This window comes from Schistocerca serialis, chromosome 8, assembly GCF_023864345.2.
Source record: "Schistocerca serialis cubense isolate TAMUIC-IGC-003099 chromosome 8, iqSchSeri2.2, whole genome shotgun sequence".
Lineage (NCBI taxonomy): Eukaryota > Metazoa > Arthropoda > Insecta > Orthoptera > Acrididae > Schistocerca > Schistocerca serialis.
Window position 1 is genome coordinate 453,015,847 of NC_064645.1, and position 22,830 is coordinate 453,038,676.

Here is a 22,830-nt window from a genome sequence, read left to right on the forward strand (position 1 = left end):
ACAATCTGGAGCTGAAGACTTGCCCGTATCAAGCGATTTGAGTTGCTTCGCAATCCCTAAGGTATCTACTTCTAAGAAACTCATGCCAGCAGCTGTTCGTGTTTCTAATTCTGGAATATTCCATTTGTCTTCCCTGGTGAAGCAATTTCTGAAAACTGCGTTCAATAACTCCGCTTTAGCGGCACAGTCGTCGGTAACAGTACCATCGGCCCTGCGCAGCGAAGGTATTGACTGCGTCTTGCCACTTGTGTACTTTACATACGACCAGAATTTCTTCGGATTTTCTACCAAATTTCGAGACAATGTTTCGTTGTGGAACCTATTAAAGGCATCTCGCATTGAAGTCAGTGCCAAATTTCGCGCACCTGTAAATTTTAGCCAATCTTCGGGATTTCGCGTTGTTCTGAACTTCGCATGCTTTTTCCATTGCCTCTGCAACAGTGTTCGGACCTGTTTTGTGTACAATGGGGGATCAGTTCCATCTCTTACCAATTTATGAGGTATGAATCTCTCAATTGCTGTTGCTACTATATCTTTGAATTTGAGCCACATCTCGTCTACATTTGAGCAGTCAGTTCGGAAGGAATGTAGATTGTCTCTTAAGAAGGCTTCTAGTGACATTTTTTCCGCTTTTTAAATAAAATTATTTTGCGTTTGTTTCTGGTGGATTTGGAAGAAACGGTATTGAGCCTAGCTACAACGACCTTGAGATCACTAATCCCTGAATCAGTCATGATGCTCTCTATTAGCTCTGGATTGTTTGTGGCTAAGAGGTCAAGTGTGTTTTCGCAACCATTTACAATTTGCATGGGTTCGTGGACTAACTGCTTGAAATAATTTTCGGAGAAAGCATTTAGGACAATCTCGGAAGATGTTTTCTGCCTACCACCGGTTTTGAACAAGTATTTTTGCCAACATATCGAGGGAAGGTTGAAGTCCCCACCAACTATAACCGTATGAGTGGGGTATTTATTTGTTATGAGACTCAAATTTTCTCTGAACTGTTCAGCAACTATATCATCGGAGTCTGGGGGTCGGTAGAAGGAACCAATTATTAACTTAGTTCGGCTGTTAAGTATAACCTCCACCCATACCAATTCGCACGGAGTGTCTACTTCGACTTCACTACAAGATAAACCACTACTGACAGACACAAACACTCCACCACCAATTCTTCCTAATCTATCTTTCCTGAACACCGTCTGAGACTTCATAAAAATTTCTGCAGAACGTATTTCAGGCTTTAGCCAGCTTTCTGTACCTATAACGATTTCAGCTTCTGTGCTTTCTATTAGCGCTTGAAGCTCAGGGACTTTCCCAGCAAAACTACAACAATTTACAACTACAATTCCAACTGTTCCTTGATCCAAGCACGTCCTGTATTTGCCATGCACCCTTTGAGGTTGCAGCCCAACGCGTACTTTCCCGAGGCCTTTTAACCTAAAAAAACCGCCCAGTACACACCACACAGCCTTCGCTACCCGTGTAGCTGCCAGCTGAGTGTAGTGAACTCCTGACCTATTCCGCAGAACCCAAAACCCCACCACCCTATGGCGCAAGTCAAGGAATCTGCAGCCATCACGGTCGCAAAACCATCTGAGCCTCTGATTCAGACCCTCCACCCGGCTCTGCACCAAAGGTCCGCAGTCGGTTCTGTCAACGATGCTGCAGATGTTGAGCTCAGTCTTCATCTCATAAGCAAGACTGGCAGCCTTCACCAAATCAGATAGCCGCTGGAATCCAAAGAGAATTTCCTCAGCTGCAAAGCAACACACGTCATTAGTGCCAACATGTGCCACCACCTGCAGCTGATTGCACCCTGTGCTCTTCCTGGCATCCGGAAGGACCCTTTCCACATCAGGAATGACTCCACCCGGAATGCACACGGAGTGCACACTCGATTTCTTCCCCTCCTTAGCCGCCATATCCCTAAGGGGCCCCATTACACGCCTAACATTGGAGCTCCCAACTACCAATAAGCCCACCTTCTGTGATTGCCCGGACCTTGAAGGCTGAGAATCATCCTCTGAAACAGAGCAGGCAGCTGCATCTGGCTCAGCCAGAGACAGTACCTGAAATCTGTTTGTCAGACACACCGGGGAGGCTTTCTGATCAGCCTCCGGGGATGTCTTTCACTGCCTGCCACGCCTCAAAATGACCTCACAATTAACCACAGGTGAGGGCTCAGCCCCATTGCGGGCAGCAACCGGGTCAACCAAAGCGGCAGACCGATCTGAGGATAGACGGGATGAGGTTGACATCCCCATGATACCCAAGTCCGGCTCCCCACAGTGGTGCCCATCGGCAACAGCCCCAAGCTGCGTGACCGAAGTCAGCGCCACCTGCAGCTGTGAGCGAAGGGATGCCAACTCAGCCCTCATCCGAACACAGCAATCATAGTCCCTGTCCATTCTAATCGATGTTGAACAACAGTTACTGAAACACGGGTCCGTGCCTAGATAACGCAAGGGAAACACGCAAAGAATGTATGAACTAACTTGTACAAATGCCTAATGACTGTGCTACAATCTGCCTGAATTTACGATTACAGTGACTAAGACTCGAAATTACACCTCCTATACGAAACTCAGACGCAATTTAAGTAAGAATCTACGAAGTAAACACAGAAAAGAAGCTATATACGTATCTTTCTGCGCTGTCGATGTGCACCAACTGGGAGCTCAGGCCACACTGGTCTCTGAGAGCCTACTAGACAGATAAGTGTCACTGACGTACCAAAACAAAACAAATGCCTAACGACTGCACTATAACCTGCCTTAATTTACGATTACAGTAACTAAAACACGAAATTACTTATATGTGTGTATTGTAATTTGCATACATAACTGATGACCCTGAGATGAAAATAGTTCATGAACGATAAGAACAGTTGCATTTTACTGTATTTTTACACAGTCGTGGAAGATGTGGCAAAATTGCTGATGATGACTGGTGAGGATATAGGAGTTCTGGAAGTTTCTACGCCAAGGAATGATGGCAGCTCAGGTACAGCGAACTTAACAGCTCTGGTGATATCTGATGTTGCTCCGAGCTCCTTTCTGTTGATAACACAGTCAAGATATCTTATATGTGTGTATTGTAATTTGCATACATAACTGATGACCCTGAGATGAAAACAGCTCATGAACAATAAGAACAGTTGCATTTTGCATTATTTTTTCACAATCGTGGAAGATATGGCAAAATTTCTGCTTGTGACTGCTGAGGATATTGGAGTTCTGGAAGTTTCTATGCCAAGGAATGATGACAGCTCAGGTACAGTGAACTTAACAGCTCTGATGATATCTTCAATGCCACGAACACATTCATGCAATGCATGCCATGTGACAGCTGTCTCATTAGTGTCATCCGTGTTGCAGTTACAGACAAGGTCTCCACCATTTTTGTCTGTGCAGTCCGAGATTTGGTTCATGATTTTAGAAAGAATTTTGCTCACCAGATCATGGAGAATCAGGAGAAATTTACATTGGCAGTCAGTTATTTAGCCCGTAGAGGAACCGTCACAGTTACAGATATTATCCTGCAACCTCCACATCAATGGATCTACTGTGTTCTCAAGACGGTGTCAATCATTCGTTACACCACATCATCCGAACAAAAGCTTAAGTGGTCCTGTATGACAGTTGAAGAGATGACAGAACACTATTGGAATTCTGGAAACACTTATAGGCTTTGATGGAAATTAAGAGTCGTCTGCGAAGAGTTGCTACTCCTGAAGACAGCAGCTCCCTCCACAGGTGCAGTTAACATTGATAGCGCATAAGGGGCAGCCCTCGGATAAAGTGCTGCAGGTAGCTGATCACGCACACAGCAAGTCAGACTCAACAGTTGTAGTGGCTATAGTACCAGTGAATACTGATGCTGCACGTTAACAGTCAGGCATCAGAAGAACACAAAGTGTGACCGCGTAATTCAACAGACACTGAGAAGGACTGGAGCTCATTAAGATTTACCTAGAAAAGGTATCTGACCAACTGCAGCCATCGGAGCTCTGGACGGCTGTGGCCATGAAGGTCTGCTAATACACCAGCTCAGGACAGCACCAGAGTTCAAAACATCATATTCACCATCTGTTGGTATCACAGATGGTTTGGTCCATGGGCTACAAAACGCACAACGCTGTGCAATCACCCAAATGGCAAGAGTGGTCCGCAACGGGCGCCATGGACCTCGGTACCTCCAAACGTCACCAACAGCATACGAAACACAGACTAGCAGTAGTTCCCAGAACATAGTGCAATATTAATATACCCTTGAAGATTACAGTATGAAAAGTCCTCACAAGTCAATTGGGGGTTCAACAGAAACGTGTGGGAACATCACAGTGACTGCACATTGTCGACAGAGAATCTGGTTTAGCATTTGCGGTGGACACTGATTTGGAAGTCAGTACTCCGCCAAATTTGCACACACGGACATGGCAGCATTGGAGCAGCTGCTAGCCATCAGTAATCCTAGTATGGGGGCAATGGGCTGCAAGGAGCTGGTAACTGGTATTGGTCTTGCTACTCATTTCAAGTGGACATTTGTAGTGGCAGACATTTCCCCGCTTATCTTGAGAGCATATTTCCTTGCACACTTTGCACTATCGGTGCATTTGTCTAAGGACTAACTAGTAAGTGGATCCAGCAGCAGCAAAGTCAGTGAGATTTTAAGCAGTTCTGTAGATGGTAGGATATGTCGGGTCAGCAATATACATGAAAAGCATGTACCCCAAGACCTTACACTGCATACATACAATCCCAGAGCTGCCGGTTGCTCGGTGCATCTGTAGAACTGTGCCAGGTTAAATATTGGAAATTAAAAGAGCTTTTGAAGAGATGTTGCATTCCAGTATCATACAGTTTTCGAACAGTGCCTGGGCCTATCCACTACATTTGGTCAGGAAAAAGAAGGTATATGGCAACTTTGCAGGGATAACCAAGTATTAAACACCAGGACCATCGCACACAAATATCCTATTCCACATATTAAAGAATTCACATATGCTTTGGCTGGTGCACCTGTTTCTACAGTCCTGGATTGCCACAAGGCCCATAACCCCTGCAGCACCTTTGGATGTTCCCAAGACAGCAATGATCACAGCTTTCGGTCTGCTCAAGTTCTTGTGCATGCCTTTTGGACATAGAAATGTGGTTCAGACCTAGCAAAAGTTCATTAATGAAGTGCTTCTGGGATTGCAATTTTGTTTTATGTATCTTGACAAAATTCTGATATACTCTACTGATGCATAATCACATCTCAGGCATGCGGCTGAGGTATGGCAAAGGCTCCAAGACTACAGTATGGTAGTGAACGAAGATAAATGCATGGTAGGTAAAAGTGAAGTGACATTTCTCGGGTGTAGAGTTTCACGTGATGGAATCAGCCCACTGTTGGAAAAGTTGGTTTCTTTTGTGAGAGCTGCCACGCCTGGGGAATTACCGACAACTACAATGTTTGTTAGCCACCGTGAGTTTTTATTCCTGCCATTTATAAGCAACAACGGCTATTCATTCACCTCTTATGGACACTCTTGCTGGCCACTGCACTAACGGGAAGTGTCTGTTCTGCAAAGCATGGAAGGCCTCATCCATCTCCAGCCTTGAGCAAGCGGCATCACTTGCCCACCCAGTATCACCCGCACCATTAGCTGTGGTAGTTCATGCTAGTCAGACTGCAATCGGGGCTGTGGTACACCAGAAAGTAGACTATCTTTAGCAGCCGTAAGTTTCTCCCCCTCCCCCCATGAACCATGGACCTTGCCGTTGGTGGGGAGGCTTGCGTGCCTCAGCGATACAGATAGCCGTACCGTAGGTGCAACCACAACGGAAGGGTATCTGTTGAGAGGCCAGACAAACTTGTGGATCCTGAAAAGGGGCAGCAGCCTTTTCAGTAGTTGCAAGGGCAACAGTCTGGATGATTGACTGATCTGGCCTTGTAACAATAACCAAAACGGCCTTGCTGTGCTGGCACTGCGAACGGCTGAAAGCAAGGGGAAACTACGGCCATAATTTTTCCCTAGGGCATGCAGCTTTACTGTACGATTAGATGATGATGGCGTCCTCTTGGGTAAAATATTCCGGAGGTAAAATAGTCCCCCATTCGGATCTCCGGGCGGGGACTGCTCAAGAGGACGTTGTCATCAGGAGAAAGAAAACTGGCGTTCTACGGATCGGAGTGTGGAATGTCAGATCCCTTAATCGGGCAGGTAGGTTAAAAAATTTAAAAAGGGAGATGGATAGGTTAAAGTTAGATATAGTAGGAATTAGTGCAGTTCGGTGGCAGGAGGAACAAGACTTTTGGTCAGGTGAATACAGGGTTATAAATACAAAATCAAATAGGGGTAATGTAGGAGTAGGTTTAATAATGAATAAAAAAATAGGAGTACGGGTAAGCTACTACAAACAGCATAGTGAACGCATTACTGTGGCTAAGATAGACACGAATCCAACGCCTACTACAATAGTACAAGTTTATATGCCAACTAGCTCTGCATATGACGAAGAAATTGATTCAATGTATGATGAAATAAAAGAAATTATTCAGATAGTGAAGGGTAACGAAAATTTAACAGTCATGGGTGACTGGAATTCGGTAGTAGGAAAAGAGAGAGAAGGAAACGTAGTAGGTGAATATGGATTGGGGCTAAGAAATGAAAGAGGAAGCCGTCTGATAGAATTTTGCACAGAGCACAACTTAATCATAGCTAACACTTGGTTTAAGAATCATGAAAGAAGGTTGTATACATGGAAGAACCCTGGAGATACAAAAAGGTGTCAGATAGATTATATAATGGTAAGACAGAGATTTAGGAGCCAGGTTTTAAATTGTAAGACATTTCCAGGGGCAGATGTGGACTGACCATAATCTATTGGTTATGACCTGTAGATTAAAACTGAAGAAACTGCAAAAAGGTGGGAACTTAAGGAGATGAAACCTGGATAATCTGAAAGAACCAGAGGTTGTACAGAGTTTCAGAGAGAGCATAAGGGAACAATTGACAGGAATGGGGGAAAGAAATACAGTAGAAGAAGAATGGGTAGCTTTGAGGGATGAAATAGTGGAGGCAGCACAGGATCAAGTACGTACAAAGACGAGGGCTAGTAGAAATCCTTGGGTGACAGAAGAAATATTGAATTTAATTGATGAAAGGAGAAAATATAAAAATGCAGTAAATGAAGCAGGCAAAAAGGAATACAAACGTCTCAAAAATGAGATCGACAGGAAGTGCAAAATGGCTAAGCAGGGATGGCTAGAGGACAAATGTAAAGATGTAGAGGCTTATCTCACTAGGGGTAAGATAAATACTGCCTACAGGAAAATTAAAGAGACCTTTGGAGATAAGAGAACCACTTGTATGAACATCAAGAGCTCAGATGGAAACCCAGTTCTAAGCAAACAAGGGAAAGCAGAAAGGTGGAAGGAGTATATAGAGGGTCTATACAAGGGCGATGTACTTGAGGACAGTATTATGGAAATGGAAGTGGATGTAGATGAAGATGAAATGGGAGATACGATACTGCGTGAAGAGTTTGACAAAGCACTGAAAGATCTGAGTCGAAACAAGGCCCCCGGAGTAGACAACATTCCATTGGAACTACTGATGGCCTTGGGAGAGCCAGTCCGGACAAAACTCTACCATCTGGTGAGCAAGATGTATGAAACAGGCCAAATACCCTCAAACTTCAAGAAGAATATAATAGTTCCAATCCCAAAGATAGCAGGTGTTGACAGATGTGAAAATTACCCAACAATCAGTTTAATAAGCCACAGCTGCAAAATACTAACACGAATTCTTTACAGACGAATGGAAAAACTGGTAGAAGTCGACCTCGGGGAAGATCAGTTTGGATTCCGTAGAAATACTGGAACACGTGAGGCAATACTGACCTTACGACTTATCTTAGAAGAAAGATTAAGGAAAGGCAAACCTACGTTTCTAGCATTTGTAGACTTAGAGAAAGCTTTTGACAATGTTGACTGGAATACTCTCTTTCAAATTCTAAAGGTGGCAGGGGTAAAATACAGGGAGCGAAAGGCTATTTACAATTTGTACAGAAACCAGATGGCAGTTATAAGAGTCGAGGGACATGAAAGGGAAGCAGTGGTTGGGAAGGGAGTAAGACAGGGTTGTAGCCTCTCCCCGATGTTATTCAATCTGTATATTGAGCAAGCAGTAAAGGAAACAAAAGAAAAATTCGGAGTAGGTATTAAAATCCATGGAGAAGAAATAAAAACTTTGAGGTTCGCCGATGACATTGTAATTATGTCAGAGACAGCAAAGGACTTGGAAGAAAAGTTGAATGGAATGGATAGCGTCTTGAAAGGAGGATATAAGATGAACATCAACAAAAGCAAAACGAGGATAATGGAATGTAGTCGAATTAAGTCGGGTGATGCTGAGGGAATTAGATTAGGGAATGAGACACTTAAAGTAGTAAAGGAGTTTCACTATTTGGGGAGCAAAATAACTGATGATGCTAGAAGTAGAGAGGATATAAAATGTAGACTGGCAATGGCAAGGAAAGCGTTTCTGAAGAAGAGAAATTTGTTAACATCGAGTAGAGATTTAAGTGTCAGGAAGTCATTTCTGAAAGTATTTGTATGGAGTGTAGCCATGTATGGTAGTGAAACATGGACAATAAATAGTTTGGACAAGAAGAGAATAGAAGCTTTCGAAATGTGGTGTTACAGAAGAATGCTGAAGATTAGATGGGTAGATCACATACCTAATGAGGAAGTATTGAATAGGATTGGGGAGAAGAGAAGTTTGTGGGACAGCTTGACCAGAAGAAGGGATCGGTTGGTAGGACATGTTCTGAGGCATCAAGGGATCACCAATTTAGTATTGGAGGGCAGCGTGGAGGGTAAAAATCGTAGAGGGAGACCAAGAGATGAATACACTAAGCAGATTCAGAAGGACGTAGGTTGCAGTAGGTACTGGGAGATGAAGAAGCTTGCACAGGATACAGTAGCATGGAGAGCTGCATCAAACCAGTCTCAGGACTGAAGACCACAACAACAAGAACAACAACAACAACAACAACAACAAGTTTCTCCCACCACCCCACACACCACCACTAAGTGAGAGCGTGAAGCACTTTTGCCCTCCTATAAAAGCCAATGCAGTGGTGATTTACACAGACCACAAGCCAATTGTACCCACATTCAGAATGCAAGTGATAAGTGCTCCCCTTGATAATTCATTGTTAGCCAGTTTGTGACATATATTCAACATATCAAAGTGCTGAAAATTTAGTGCATATGGTGTGGTTGTGATCCTGAAGTATGATGACCTCACCTGGGCACAAATGGTAGATCATCAGCTGCAAGACTTACAGATGGGTCGTCTTCAAGTCCACAATTCCAGCAGGATGAGGTACCAGGTTTCAGTAAAAGGTATGGTGTGACATTTCTCGGTAGGTGCCAAGGGCCTACATCGCACCCCAACTTCGCAAGATAGTTTTCAACAGTGAGCCCAATCAGGCACACCCAGGGATGAACACCACTGTCAACGAGGTTGGGTATTTTTCAGGTCTACCAGTAAGATCTGGACATACAAACCTTGATATCATGGGACTCCCGTTACCCTCTGATGGTTACAGATACTTTCCACCTTCATTGATAGATGCACAAGATGGACAGATGCTGTACCACTACCAGACATATCAGCTGAGATGGTTGCAAAGGCATTTGTCACACACTGGTTGGTGCACTTTACTGTCCGCTTCACATTAAAGACAGACCAGGGCAGGCAGTTCGAATCCACCATGTTCAGCAAGCTGGCCAAACTGTGCAGATTCCACCACCACCACATAACTAATTACCACTCAGACAGCAATGGGTTGGCATTGTATGTTGAAAGTAGCCCTTGTGTACAACCAATAAAGTTGGACCGAAGCACTCCCTGTTGTACTGTTGGAGTTATGGACAGCTTAAAAGACTGATATCTGTGCCTCAGTAGCTGACATGGTAAAATGGTAAAGGGAGAGCTATTAAGAATCCCAACAGAGCTTCACACCTCTACACCCCAACCAAATGGATTTACCCTTGTTAGCACAGAGGATTCGGGATCACGTGCAAAGATGCCACAAGCACCGCCTGCACATCACGGTCCACACCTTGTTTTCTTGTATAAGGCACTAATAGATTGCTCACATGTTATGCTGCACACCAATTCTCTGAGGATGCCTCTTGAGCTGCCATATATGGGACCCTACCAAATAAACACAGACTTGTAATTCTGCAACACAGGAAAGTCAGCAAAGCATCAGCAAAAAGGCTGAGACCAGTGTGGGTAATTCCAGCTCCAGCTCCAGCTCCAGCTCCAGCTTCAGCTTCAGGCGAAGAGGTAAACAATATGGGGAGGGGGTGGAGAGATCCTAGTCTGCAGAACCCACGCCACTTATCTCAGCTGAAGATGGTTTGCACAAGAACTGAATGAGTTGTCAAGTTCAAGTACCCTAAGTTCCCAGTGCTCCGCACTTTAGGGGGAGGGCTGTGTGTGAATAGGTATCTTCCCAACCCAAGTGCAATAGGTACTCTTTGGAATGTGTGGATGGTGAACTATAATTGTTCTTTGATTGTGTTGTTGTTCGGAGTTCCTTTCTGCTGATAATAAACTTGAGATACCTTATATGTGGGTATTGTAATTTGCCTACATGCTTCACTGAAGTGACCTCCTGTTGTTGCTTCCACCAGCTAAAGTTTAAATTTACCTCATTCCACATAAGTAAAGGCTCCCTCTCCTTCATGATGGGATTTACCAAATGTGATGAGTGGGTAGGTGAAAGAATGAAAGGCTGGCTATAGAAGGAATGACTGACTAACATATAACTTTTCTAGAATAACAAGTTAGGTTATGATATATTTCAATTAAAATTAGACTTTCCAGAAAATTCTTGGCAGGCTTTTGTAGATCCAAATGTGTGCCAAAACTTCCATAGAATATAACCAATATTTGTAGCAGTATAAGGATATCCAGACAACAGTTCATCTCCAGCAAAAAAAATCATTCTGCATTTACTCCATGATTTACTCCAGGAACTCGGCTGTGCTGTCCCCATTTTTCAATACAAACAAAAAAGAAAAAAAAAAGTCAATTTATAGCAGATACATCCATAAAGCATGTCTGTAGTACTTAGACCATTCACAGGAAATGTTAATTGAAGTGAATATGTACCACAGTTACTTTACTGCAGTATCTGACCTAATATGAGCACCACTAACAGCCATAGAGATTATCTTATTCTGAAGTGCCCTTATTCATCCCATTTATTACTTATTCAATCATTTAGCCAATTACTTGCATGTTCCGTGGATTATATTTGTAACAATGTGTTATGGTGTGGAACACATCAGTAGCTACACAAATTTTATAAATGTTGTTTATGAATTAGTCTATGCAACAGAAAGAGTTGTCAAAGCAGCAATGATTTCAATTTGTTTTTTAAACAGTTTTTTTGTTGTTATTCAGTACTTTAAAGCAATAAGTAGGGTGGCTGATTATTTTAATTACAGCATACTTTTCTCCTTTTTATGCAGGGTAATGTCAAGGTCAAGTTCTGGGTACTAATTTTTGTTATTAGTGTCATGTTTCTGAATGCTGCTAGCATTTTCAAATTGTGACTGGTTCTTTCCAGGAGTGTGGCTCAATAATTAAGTGTCATACTATATGGATCTAAAGGAATGGGGCTCGGTCCCCGGGGAATCCTAGGACTTTTGTATGTCACCTATCATTCGTTTAACACCTGGTAATGTCTGTTAATGTGAAAAATGCAGAGTTGTGCCATACTTCAAAGTCCACAGTAAACTGTGTCTCCCCCACTACAAGAGGTACTGTAAGTCACTTCAGTTCTATGGCTGGAGGAAGGCAATGGCATGCTACCTCCAATTGGACAATCTTAGGGTTGAAATTATATTATGAAAAGAATAGTTGCTACTCATCATATAGTGGAGATGCTGAGACACAGATAAGTACCACAAAAAGACTGTCACAAAATGAGCTTTAAGCCAACTCCAACATGGCCTTTGATGGGAAAAACACCCCCCCCCCCCCCCCAACACACACACACACACACACACACACACACACACACACACACACACACACGACCACAGCATCTGACAGCTGAAGACAGACTACGAGCAGCAGCAGATGATGGGAGTGGTAACCGGGTGGGGGTAACAAGGTGGCTGGGGTGGTGAGGGGAAGGGATAGCAGGGTAGGGGTGGGGGTGGTAAAGTATCGCTAGTGGGAGCATGCAGGGACGAGATGGAGAGAGGGGAGAGCAGCAAGGTGCAGGCGGGACGTTACACGGAGAGAGGGGGAGCAGCAGAAAAGGAGAGAAGTAAAAAGGTTAGGGTTGAAATAGTTGTGTACATAAGATTCACACGTTAGGGTACCAGTTTCTGTGCAATGAATTCTTTCCGTATAAGTGTTTAATTACCTCCACACAGCAATCCCTAATATAGCATTGCAACATTACAGAATGGCAGTATGCACAATAACCAAACTTATTTATGCAATTATACAAAAAAATTAATGATTTACATCTAGATCAAACATCACTGAGTCGACCATTTCCAAAGATCTATAATATGTGATTTCCAATTTCTATGCTAATAAATAAAAATAGGAAGATATTTTGAACATTCAGTTTTATGTATTTTCTTTCCCCATGATGTGTTTTATCAATGATGATAGGTCCTACTATGCAATTTTCTGAGCCATGTGACAATTTATTGAGAAGTAAAGCTGTCCTCAACCCAAAGTTTGCTTCCAACACTGTAGTGCTTACCAGAGAAGGTTTTATTTCACCTTCTCTGACCTCATAGCCAACCTGCACAGCTTGCTACGGGGGACCTATGGCTTAATGTAGTTCTGAACCATGGTGTGAAATGTTGTAAGGTGGAACACCTCCAACTGCTATAATCCCACTTCAACTTTTCTTCTTTTATTCCATTCATAAAACATGGCACTGCGAATAAATGAAACATTACAGTTCTTTCATAAGTTGTATATTTCAGATCTTTAGTATTCAGTAAGTAATTTACAGTCAGGTCATAACAGCAGCGTAAATATTTCAGATAGAAACATCCTACTTAAAAAGTATTCTAAATTTATAATCCATTAAAACCAAGTGGACCTCAAAATTGTACCCTTTTAATAACGGTTTGTTTTACGATCAACATACCTCATTGAAATACCCTCACCCTGTCTTTCTAACATACATCTTGTCTTTCCTAAAAACTCAGTAAATTCAAAATCATTCATTTCTAGAATGTTCGAATTATAAAATGCATCCTTTTAAAATTTTGGTTTTATTGTCTTGTAGCTCTAAATTTTCAGATTCCAAAAATGTATAACTTTCCTATAATAACAAGTTAGGTTGTGATACATTTTAATTAGACAATTAGGTTTCCAGAAAATTCTTGGCAGGCTTTAGCAGATCCCCATGTGTGCCAAAATTTCCATAGACCAGAACCAATACTTGTAGCAGTTCAAGGATATCCACACAACAGTCAATTAAAACAGTGTATCTGTCTAGTGTGTAGCAGTGTTATATTTTAACATTTTGTAATTTCTATCCTGCATAGGTCTTTAAACACACTCATGCACAAAGCCATGTCCAGTTCTCACCTAGTGTTCGAAGTGCGCAATTACTAACTTACAGTCAGTCAGTTCTCGTTCAACAATCACTGAGTACAGTCAATACACAAGTTCGTGATTAATAGTTGGTCAGTAAAGTACCTATGTCAGTGAGTCACTAATTTAACTATGAATGGCCTCTTTTTAAATTTCATTAGACTACTTGCACCCTATGTAGCTTACTAACTTAAATACAATTCATTGCAAGCATGCTGATCATGAATTTGTTTAAGAATACTAAAAATGAATTTAGCAAAAATCAATATTACGAGAAGGAATGTTGCTACTCACCATATAGCGGAGATGCTGAGTCGCAGATAGGCACAAAAAAGGACTCTCACAATTACACACACACACACACACACACACACACACACACACACACACACACACACACACGACTGCAGTCTCAGGCAACTGAAACCACACTGCGAGCAGCAGCACCAGTGCATGATGGGAATGGCGACTGAGTGGGGGTAAAGAGCAGCCTGGGGCGGGAGCAGGGGGGATAGTATGGTGGGGGTGGCAGACAGCGAAGTGCTGCAGGTTTGACAATGGCAGGGGAGAGGTGGGGAGAGGGGAGCCACGGGGAAGGCAGTGAAAAAGGAGAGAAACAAAAGAACTGGGTGTGGTGGTGGAATGATGCCTGTGTAGTGCTGGAATGGGAACAAGGAAGGGGCTGGATAGGTGAGGACAGTGACTAACGAAGGTTGAGGCCAGGAGGGTTACAGGAACATAGGATGTATTGCAGGGAAAGTTCCCACCTGCACAGTTCAGAAAAGCTGGTGTTGGTGGGTTGGATCCATATGGCAAAGGTTGTGAAGCAGTCATTGAAATGAAGGACATCATGGTTGGCAGCATGTTCATCAACACGGTGATCCACTTGTTCCTGGCTGCAGTTTGCCTGTGGCCATTCATGCGGGCGGACAACTTGTTGGTTGTCAGGCCTACATAGAATGCAGCACAGTGGTTGCAGCTTAGCTTGTAGACCACATGATTGGCCAGCCATGGCGTTTTGCTGGTGCGCTAGCGTATTTCCAAGGACCTTGCCTTTGCGCTCTTATCTTTGCTTGTGGTGCGTACTGAGTCTTGGTTGCCTTATCTTTGCCAGAGGAGTTAACTGGAAGTTCTCGCCAAGGACATGGACAGTTGGTGTTCAGTGTTACCTGAGGCCGAAGTGCACTTGTAGTGGAGCGGGAACCGACCAAGTGTACGGGGCGGCTTGGTGGAGAGCCTTTCCTGTCGCCTGTGAGGAGGCTTGTTGCTGCCTTGAGTTGCTTGCTGCTAGTTCCGGACACGGCTGTCTACGGTTGTCCATTGCCTTATTGCTGCCTGCTGTACCCGACACAAGCCATATCGGACGTCCAGCAAAAAGTTAAGTGACATTGTACTTAGGACATGTGTGCGAAGGTGTTTAGGGCTGCTACCTCACTTCTGGTAACTGTAAGCACATGGGTGTTACCATGGAAGTAAAGGTGTGCCTATGAAGAGTTCATGGTGTTTAAGACAGGTGTTAAATATTAATATAATGCACAAGCATGCCTCTTGCAGCTAGTGGGAAATTGTTGTTTGATGTAATACGTAATCAGCTGCATGGCCGTAATCTGTTTATCAAATATACTGCATCTGAGTGCTTGGTAGCCTTAGCACCCCAGTAAAGCTTATAATGAAATCTTCAGAATTGTGCTCATTACAGTTTTCACTGAACAGTGGGGCATAAGAGATCACGTAATTAAATTGTGACTAAGATTGGAGTGCCCGCTGGCCTTGCTAGTAATTGTAAGCTATTTCTAAATATCTTAGTAGCAGGCAATTCTCCTTAAGGTTATTGATAAGATCTGTGCTGTTGGTTGTACCTTGCCTGTGTAGTTCATTCGTAATGGGGCAAAGGCACTCTCCCATTTTATTAGTGAATAATTTAACCTGTTATTTAATATCTTTTGGTGGTTGTTTACATTGTCCCTGCAGACCTGTTCTATGCGCTTGTTAAATGTTACAGCTGGCTGGCTGGCGTTTTGGAGTAAGTGCTACTTTTCCAGCTATTGGTCCCCGGGATGTGAAATCCTGGGTAGCAGGAGGTGACTCCGGGTCGAAGCTCGAGAAGTGGGTCTTGTATGAACTGTCACTTTCCGGCTTCTGCCTTTGCCTTGACTTCTCCAAGATAAGTTTTCGTTCTGCCTTCGAGTGGCACCATATAGCGGAGATGCTGAGTCGCAGATACGCACAACAAAAAGACTCTTACAATTACACACACACACACACACACACACACACACGCACGCACGCACGCACGCACGCACGCACGCACGCACACGCTCCCCGCTAATTAATTCTGGTGATAAATATATTTACTTGGGTATTTATTACATTTATTAAACCTTGTCTCAGGAGCAACATACAATTGTGCTACTCTTAGTAAGACTTTGCGCTAACTATGGTACTGGGCATTGGAGCCAAAATTTGAAACCTTAGTGATATTGATTAACTCTTGAGTGCGAGTACAAATTTCTCTAATTTTAGTTTCGTCATACTGATTCAAGATGCTTGTTACATGAAGCAATATGTTTCTTGACTCATTTGTGAATGTGGGCTCTTCATGTTCGTAAGTAAAGCTCTCTGTGATGACAAATCTCACTCTTATTATATCTCTAACTGCAGTTAATTTCTGTGACACAGTTGCAATACCTAAACAAATGTGATGAATTGTGCAACACTGTAGAAACTTTTAATTTGCACTGTAGAATTTGTTAAACAGCTTACAAAAAGTCTGGTAGGTCAAATTTTGTTCTTCAGATATTTTAAAGCACACATGGTGAAATGCTAATGTCATGGTCATTGGAGAAACCCTTCTGGAATTCAAATGTTGACCAAATTGGTATCTCCTACTTGCAGATATGCTCAACCATCCCTAAGCACAGTCCCTTTTCCAAAAAAAATTAGAAGACAGTTAATGTCCTGTAGGGAGACATATTTTTTAGCTTTTCAGATCCCTCTCATAGAATACAACAACAGTCAAAAGAAAGAGCATGTAAGAAAGAGCATGTAAATTAGGAGAAATATAAAAAAGTAGAAAAATAAGTTAATTTGTACAAAAAAACTTCGAATAAAATGCAGAATTGACAAATAACATTTTCTATGATGACTAACATTTCTTGACTGGAACATAAAAATATGTATTTACCAACCTTCCCATCTGGTAGAAATCTGATGAACTCCCTTTATCAGTCTTTGGAAATCCTTCAATGGTCACAGCATCAATGCCAAACCTAAAGCACAAAAACAGAATGTCAGGAAACAATACAGATTTAATATTCCATATTTCACTTTTCTCTGGGTATTTAGTTCGGTAAACACTGCTTCCATTCTAGTACAAGGCCTGTTCAAAAAATTCTGGAACATTCGTAAATTTTGCACCAATGGTGTGTTGGAGCAAAATGCAGTTGACATCCTTACAAAGCCTGCATTTAATGTTTTACTGCCAAAAGTTTAATTGTTCTATTTCTGTTAGTTGTTGGTCATTGCTGTACTGACTAAAATGTTGTAACACAGGTTGTGAATTTCGAGATGACAGAGTTGGAGGAGCAATGTTGTCTGCATTAAATTTTGCTTGAAACTCAAGAAAACCTTTACAGAGAGACACCAAATGTTGCAGGAAGCCAACTGTGATGAGTGCTTAAGCTGTACTCATTGTTACGAGTGGTTGGGTTGTTTGGGGGAGGAGACCAGACAGCGAGGTCATCGGTCTCATCAGATTAGGGAAGGAAGGGGAAGGAAATCGGCCGTGCCCTTTCAAAGGAACCATCCCGGCATTTGCTTGGAGCAATTTAGGGAAATCACAGAAAACCTAAATCAGGATGGCCGGATGCGGGATTGAACTGTTGTCCTTCCGAATGCGAGTCCAGTGTCCTAGCCACTGCGCCACCTCGCTTGGTTGTTACGAGTGGTTCACGTGGTTTAAAAATGGCTAGATGGAAGTTAAAGATGACCCTCATTCTGGATGGCCTTTGAAGTTTACTAATGATGCTCATGTCAGGAACATCGTGAAATTGGGAGTGCCAATCGAAGACTGACTGTCCAAGAGATTGCAAAAGAACTTAACATTTCAGTAGGATCACATCATGAAAACCTGACACAGCATCTTGGAATGGATCATGTTGCTGCCAACTTCATCCCACAGCTCGTGAGTCGAGACTAGAAAGACCATTGTCTTGTAATGTATGAAGAGCTTTAGGATCATGCAAATGAGAATGAGATGTACCTTAAGAGAATCATAACTGGTGATGAGACATGGGTCTATGGCTATGATGTTGAGACTAAGGTGCAATCTTCACAACGGTTCTCCATGACCAAAAAAGGCTCATTAGTTCAGGTCAACTGTCAAAGCCATGCTTACAAATGAAGGATTAGTTCATCATGAATTCCTGCCACATGGGCAAACTGTTAATCGATGGTACTAACAGGACATGTTGCAACACCTGTGAGAAATTGGCCTGAAATGTGGCGGGGCAATTAATGGCTCTTGCACCATGACTCATCCTCTGTACTCTTCAGACCTGACCCTGTGAACTTTTTTTTTACTTCCAAAGTTGAAAACCCCATTGAAAGGACAAAGGTTTGCAATGACAGAAGATAAAAAGAAAATTCACAGACACTGCTTCATGCAACCCAGCAAGAGGCACACGAACACTGCTTCTGAAAGTGGAAACAGTGTTGGGAGTGATAGGTCAATTGTGGTGGAGAATATTTCAAAGGAGACCAACCACAATAACTTAAAGGTAAGCATAGAAAAATTTTGAGGGCAACATTCTGGAGAGTTCTGAGAAGACCTCGTATAAATATTTCCCTAAATGTAACATGACCCGAATTCCCTCTTCCCAGAATGTTACATCCACTGAAGTGGCAGCCTAATGGACACTACTGGAGTCAGACAGCACCTCAATTATTGTTCTGCTCTTGTTCCCTCTACCATCTCATAACGACCTCATTGTCGAAGGGACGTAAAACTCGTATTGTCCTTCCTTCCTTCCATTTCCTCTACATGCATCTTTTTTTCCCAGTGACATTTTTATTACTACAGTGTATTGGAAAGTATAACCTCAAAATTCTTCTTTTGTTTAAATAATTTATGGGAATGTAGCCAAGCAATGTCATCAACAACTGCCGATATTTCAATAGGGCATGCACGTGTCAAAATATCAGCAGTTGTCAACGACGCCACTCAGTTGCATTCCAGAAGTTATTTGAGCACTGTATATGCCATGAGAAACTCAGGCCTCACAATTATTCTTCTGTTTCCCTACGTGGAACATATTACATTATTATTCAAACTAATATTATCCTGGGAAATGCAAAAAATTAAAAATGTCACAGCAGCACATTTAATCTCTAGAACCCTTAATATCTTAAAACATGAAAAAAAAAAATAAATAAATAAATAAATAAATAAATAAAATAAAACCTCATATCATCTCCATCTCAGTCTTTCTGCTCAGTGTTCACGCACTCACGCACAGCCTGTGCAGATGCAGAAAAGTGACTGGTCCACACATATTGTTAACTGAATACTGCATATTATGTCTAGTATTGTGTGATATTCTTGTCTTTCTGCTAACAATCCAACTCAGGTGTTTTGTAAGCATATTCTTCCAAGATCAATTACAAGAGCATAAAAAACACGTTTGCCTAAGAAAACAGAACTGCAGCAGAGTTATCTTATTTCTTCATGTAACTGTCAAAGTAACTTAATTACCTTCACAGCAAAAAATTAGGTCTTTCAAAAAATGGAAGTAATGCCCTGCTTAAAATGCCATTTCACACATATGAATTTCAGTTATCATCGCTGGAAGATTATATCATTATCTTCCTTAACATACACGTAATCATAAAAAAAGTTAAAGTCAAACCCACCATCAAAACTAAATTATATTAACTATACAACACATAGAATTAGTGGTCAACATTATCATACAAAATCTGCAAAAAGGAGTAAGTACAAAGCCTGTGTACAAAAACTAAATGAATAACATTACAGGGCTTGTGACACATTAGTTTACCTTTACACAATCCACATCTACATCTATACTCTGCTAACTACTATACAATATGTAGTTAAGAGTACTTCCCATTGTCCTGCATATCACAGTTCCTCTCACACCACAGATTGTAAAAGAATGACTGCTTGAATTCCTTTGTGTGTGCCATAATTAGTTTAATCTCATCTCTGCTGGTCCCCCTGAGAGTGATATGCAGGGGCTCCAATATATTTTGAGGTTCCTAGATTAACACTGGCACTTGAAACTTTGTAAGTGGGCTTCTGTGGAATAGTTGACACCTATTTTCTGCAATACTTTGAAAGTACAGTTAGCTTCTAAAGACAAGCAGTCCAAATAGGGGGAAATACATACCACTTCAGCTGTGTTTTCACTATAAGGACACGAGGGAGTACAGAATGATTGGCTACATTCTGACAACTCAGTAAACCACATACCATAGTGTTGAAGGTAGAGGAGGTATTTTGTTAGTGGATCCATTACCAAGAAAGAGTGTTTTAGACAGTAAACAATGCATGGAAAGGACAGTTTGGCTCTTATGAGTACGACAGACAAGGGAACATTTTAGCCAGTTAGCAGTGGAAGCAGAGACATTAAAATTCCTCAAGGTAGTTTACACACAAAAATGCACAAAGTACTGATGAGATAAGAGCAAACCACGAAAACAAGCAGCCTGAATGAACAGTTTACATAAATTCCACCTCAGTTATGTCACCTATAAAATCAGAAATTGTTATGCAATTTGAACACCTGTGTAAGGCAGATCAGGACTGGTGAGTTTGTTTGAAGAAAATAAACAACTTTGGCAATCTCCTTAATGTACTATGAGATCCCTACAGGCCTATAGCCCAGAAACCATTTCACTTAACACATCAGTTGCAGTCTGTAGTAGAGAAAAATTTTTCAGATTTGCTAGAAGCAGGTGCAATGCAGATTTATTACTGGCAGATTCGATCCACATGTGATTATTATAGAGATGATTTCTGAACTCAAGTGGAAATCAGTGGAGAGAAGAAAACATTCTTTTCATGGAATACTTTTAAGAAAACTTACAGAACTGGCATTTGAAGCTCAATGAAGAATGGTTCTACTGTCATCAACATATGGTCACGTAAAAAGTATTCATAGACCAATGTTTACCTACAATAACTTTATTTACTGTATTAGAACTAAAGACCACAACCAGACATGTTACTTGATAAACTACAGTAAGTGGTTTCCTTCCTAAACTGTATACATAAAACGGTTAACTAACTTAGCCTTCTGCAAAAAGTAAATAAAAATTCTGTACTAGCTGACTTCACATATTGAGAAAAAAATGTTCATACACTATTGGAAATGTAAATATAGAAACAACTAATGAACTGCTTGCAGCAAAGAACACCTTCAGTGGAAATCTGCACCTTGTGCATATTGGTTCTGATATGTGATGAATGCATGCAACAGCAAAATGGGCATGCAGGGAAAGAAACAACTGTACAGAAAAGGCAAATAGTTATCTCTCATTATGTAAAGGGAAAGTAATTTTCAGAAATAGTTCATATTACTTGTAGAAACTGAGTTATTGTGCAGTCCATAATATCGAAATTTAGAGAAAGAAATGCTCTAATTAATAGCGAAAGAAGGGGTTGAGCACAGGAGCTAACACAAAGAGAACGAAATATGTTCATAAGGGAGGGTCAAAACACATCATAAATCAACAGCTTCTTTAGTTCCTGTGCATATTAATGATCAGTTTAAATAGTTCACATTATGGAGCTAGGGTATATAGAAGAAAATCACCCTTCAGCAAGAAGGACAAGAGACTAAGACCTGATTTCTCTCAAGTGCATATAAGTAAAAACACAAGTTTTTGGGACAAGGCACTATTCACAGATGAAAGTAAAATTAATATATTTGTAAATGATGGCAGAATTTGTTGTGGAGATGATCAAATACTGAGCTGTATCCCAAACACATTCAACCCCAGTAAAGCAAGGTGCTGAAAGAATTATGGTATGGGGGTGTATGGCTCGTCTTGGGTGCCCGTTTTGACAGATTTCGGTCTTTAAATAGCCTAAAGGAAACTCTGCAAACAAGTGCTAATAGCTTGGGTTTAGGGACAAATTACTACTTTCAATGAGACAATGACCCTAAGCATACAGCAGAAATCGTTCATCTGTGGTTGTCGTACCAGACTCCCCATATACTTACGTTTCCAGTACAGAGCGCAGATCTTAACCCAATTAAACATCTTTGGATTATGCTTGAAAGAATGGTCAGGACACATGAAATACAAATTACAACTGCTCTGAAACAATGTCTACAACAAGAATGGGGAAATATTACCTTAGAGACTGCCAAAAAATTTGTTTAAGCTGTGTCAAAGAGGTTAACAGAAGAGATACATAAAAGATGAATGTCCGCAAAGCATTAACATTCTCATTATATTTATGTACTTAGTAACTTCCTTTGAATGTATGAATACTTTTATCCTCATTGCGCGATGCCAGCTGGTACAAAATTTTTATTTGGTTTTTGCAGAAGGCTACAGCTTAGGAAGGAAACTGTTAGCAGAGCAAGGTTAGGCATTGAAAAAGATAAGTAATAGATTGTTCATTATACTTATATTCTGATAACACATTAAATGTAGCACACTTAAGAGAGAGAACATCAAGAGCAAAGACAGTCTACTCGTCATACTCAACATATACAAACAAAAGAACCAAGGAGCCAGATTACCAACATAACACTACCACTTAATCTGGCGACAATTTCAATTTATGAACAAGATACATGTGCTGCTCTCTTGCAAGTGGTTTAGTTAATACATCAGCAGGCATTTCCTTTGACTGCAAATACTTAACATCAATCTCATTTCTTTTAACACATTGTCCAATAAAATGTCCTTCATCACAAACATGTTTTAATCTAGAATGCAACACAGGATTTTGTGACAGTCTGATAGAACTCTGGTTGTCATGTAAAACGATTACAGGATTTTGGTGCTTATTAAACAATTCACTTTTTAGCTGTCTCAAATAAAGTGCCTCTTTGGCTGCAGAATTCACAGCTGCATATTCAGCTTCAGTAGTTGAGGTTGCTACATCCTTCAGTTTCTTGCTCTCCCATGAAATTATGTTTTTC

At 41.4% G+C, this 22,830-nt stretch overlaps 1 protein-coding gene across 1 annotated transcript in view; it reads right to left on the minus strand.

The window, feature by feature from the left end:
* The window catches only part of LOC126416147 (glycosylphosphatidylinositol anchor attachment 1 protein), an 82,533-nt gene that overhangs the window by 44,215 nt on the left and 15,488 nt on the right, over positions 1 to 22,830 (minus strand). Inside the window, exon 7 of the mRNA XM_050083695.1 lies at positions 16,840 to 16,920. Within this exon, the coding sequence (XP_049939652.1) occupies positions 16,840 to 16,920 (81 nt within the window). The remainder of the gene's footprint in view (positions 1 to 16,839; positions 16,921 to 22,830) is intronic.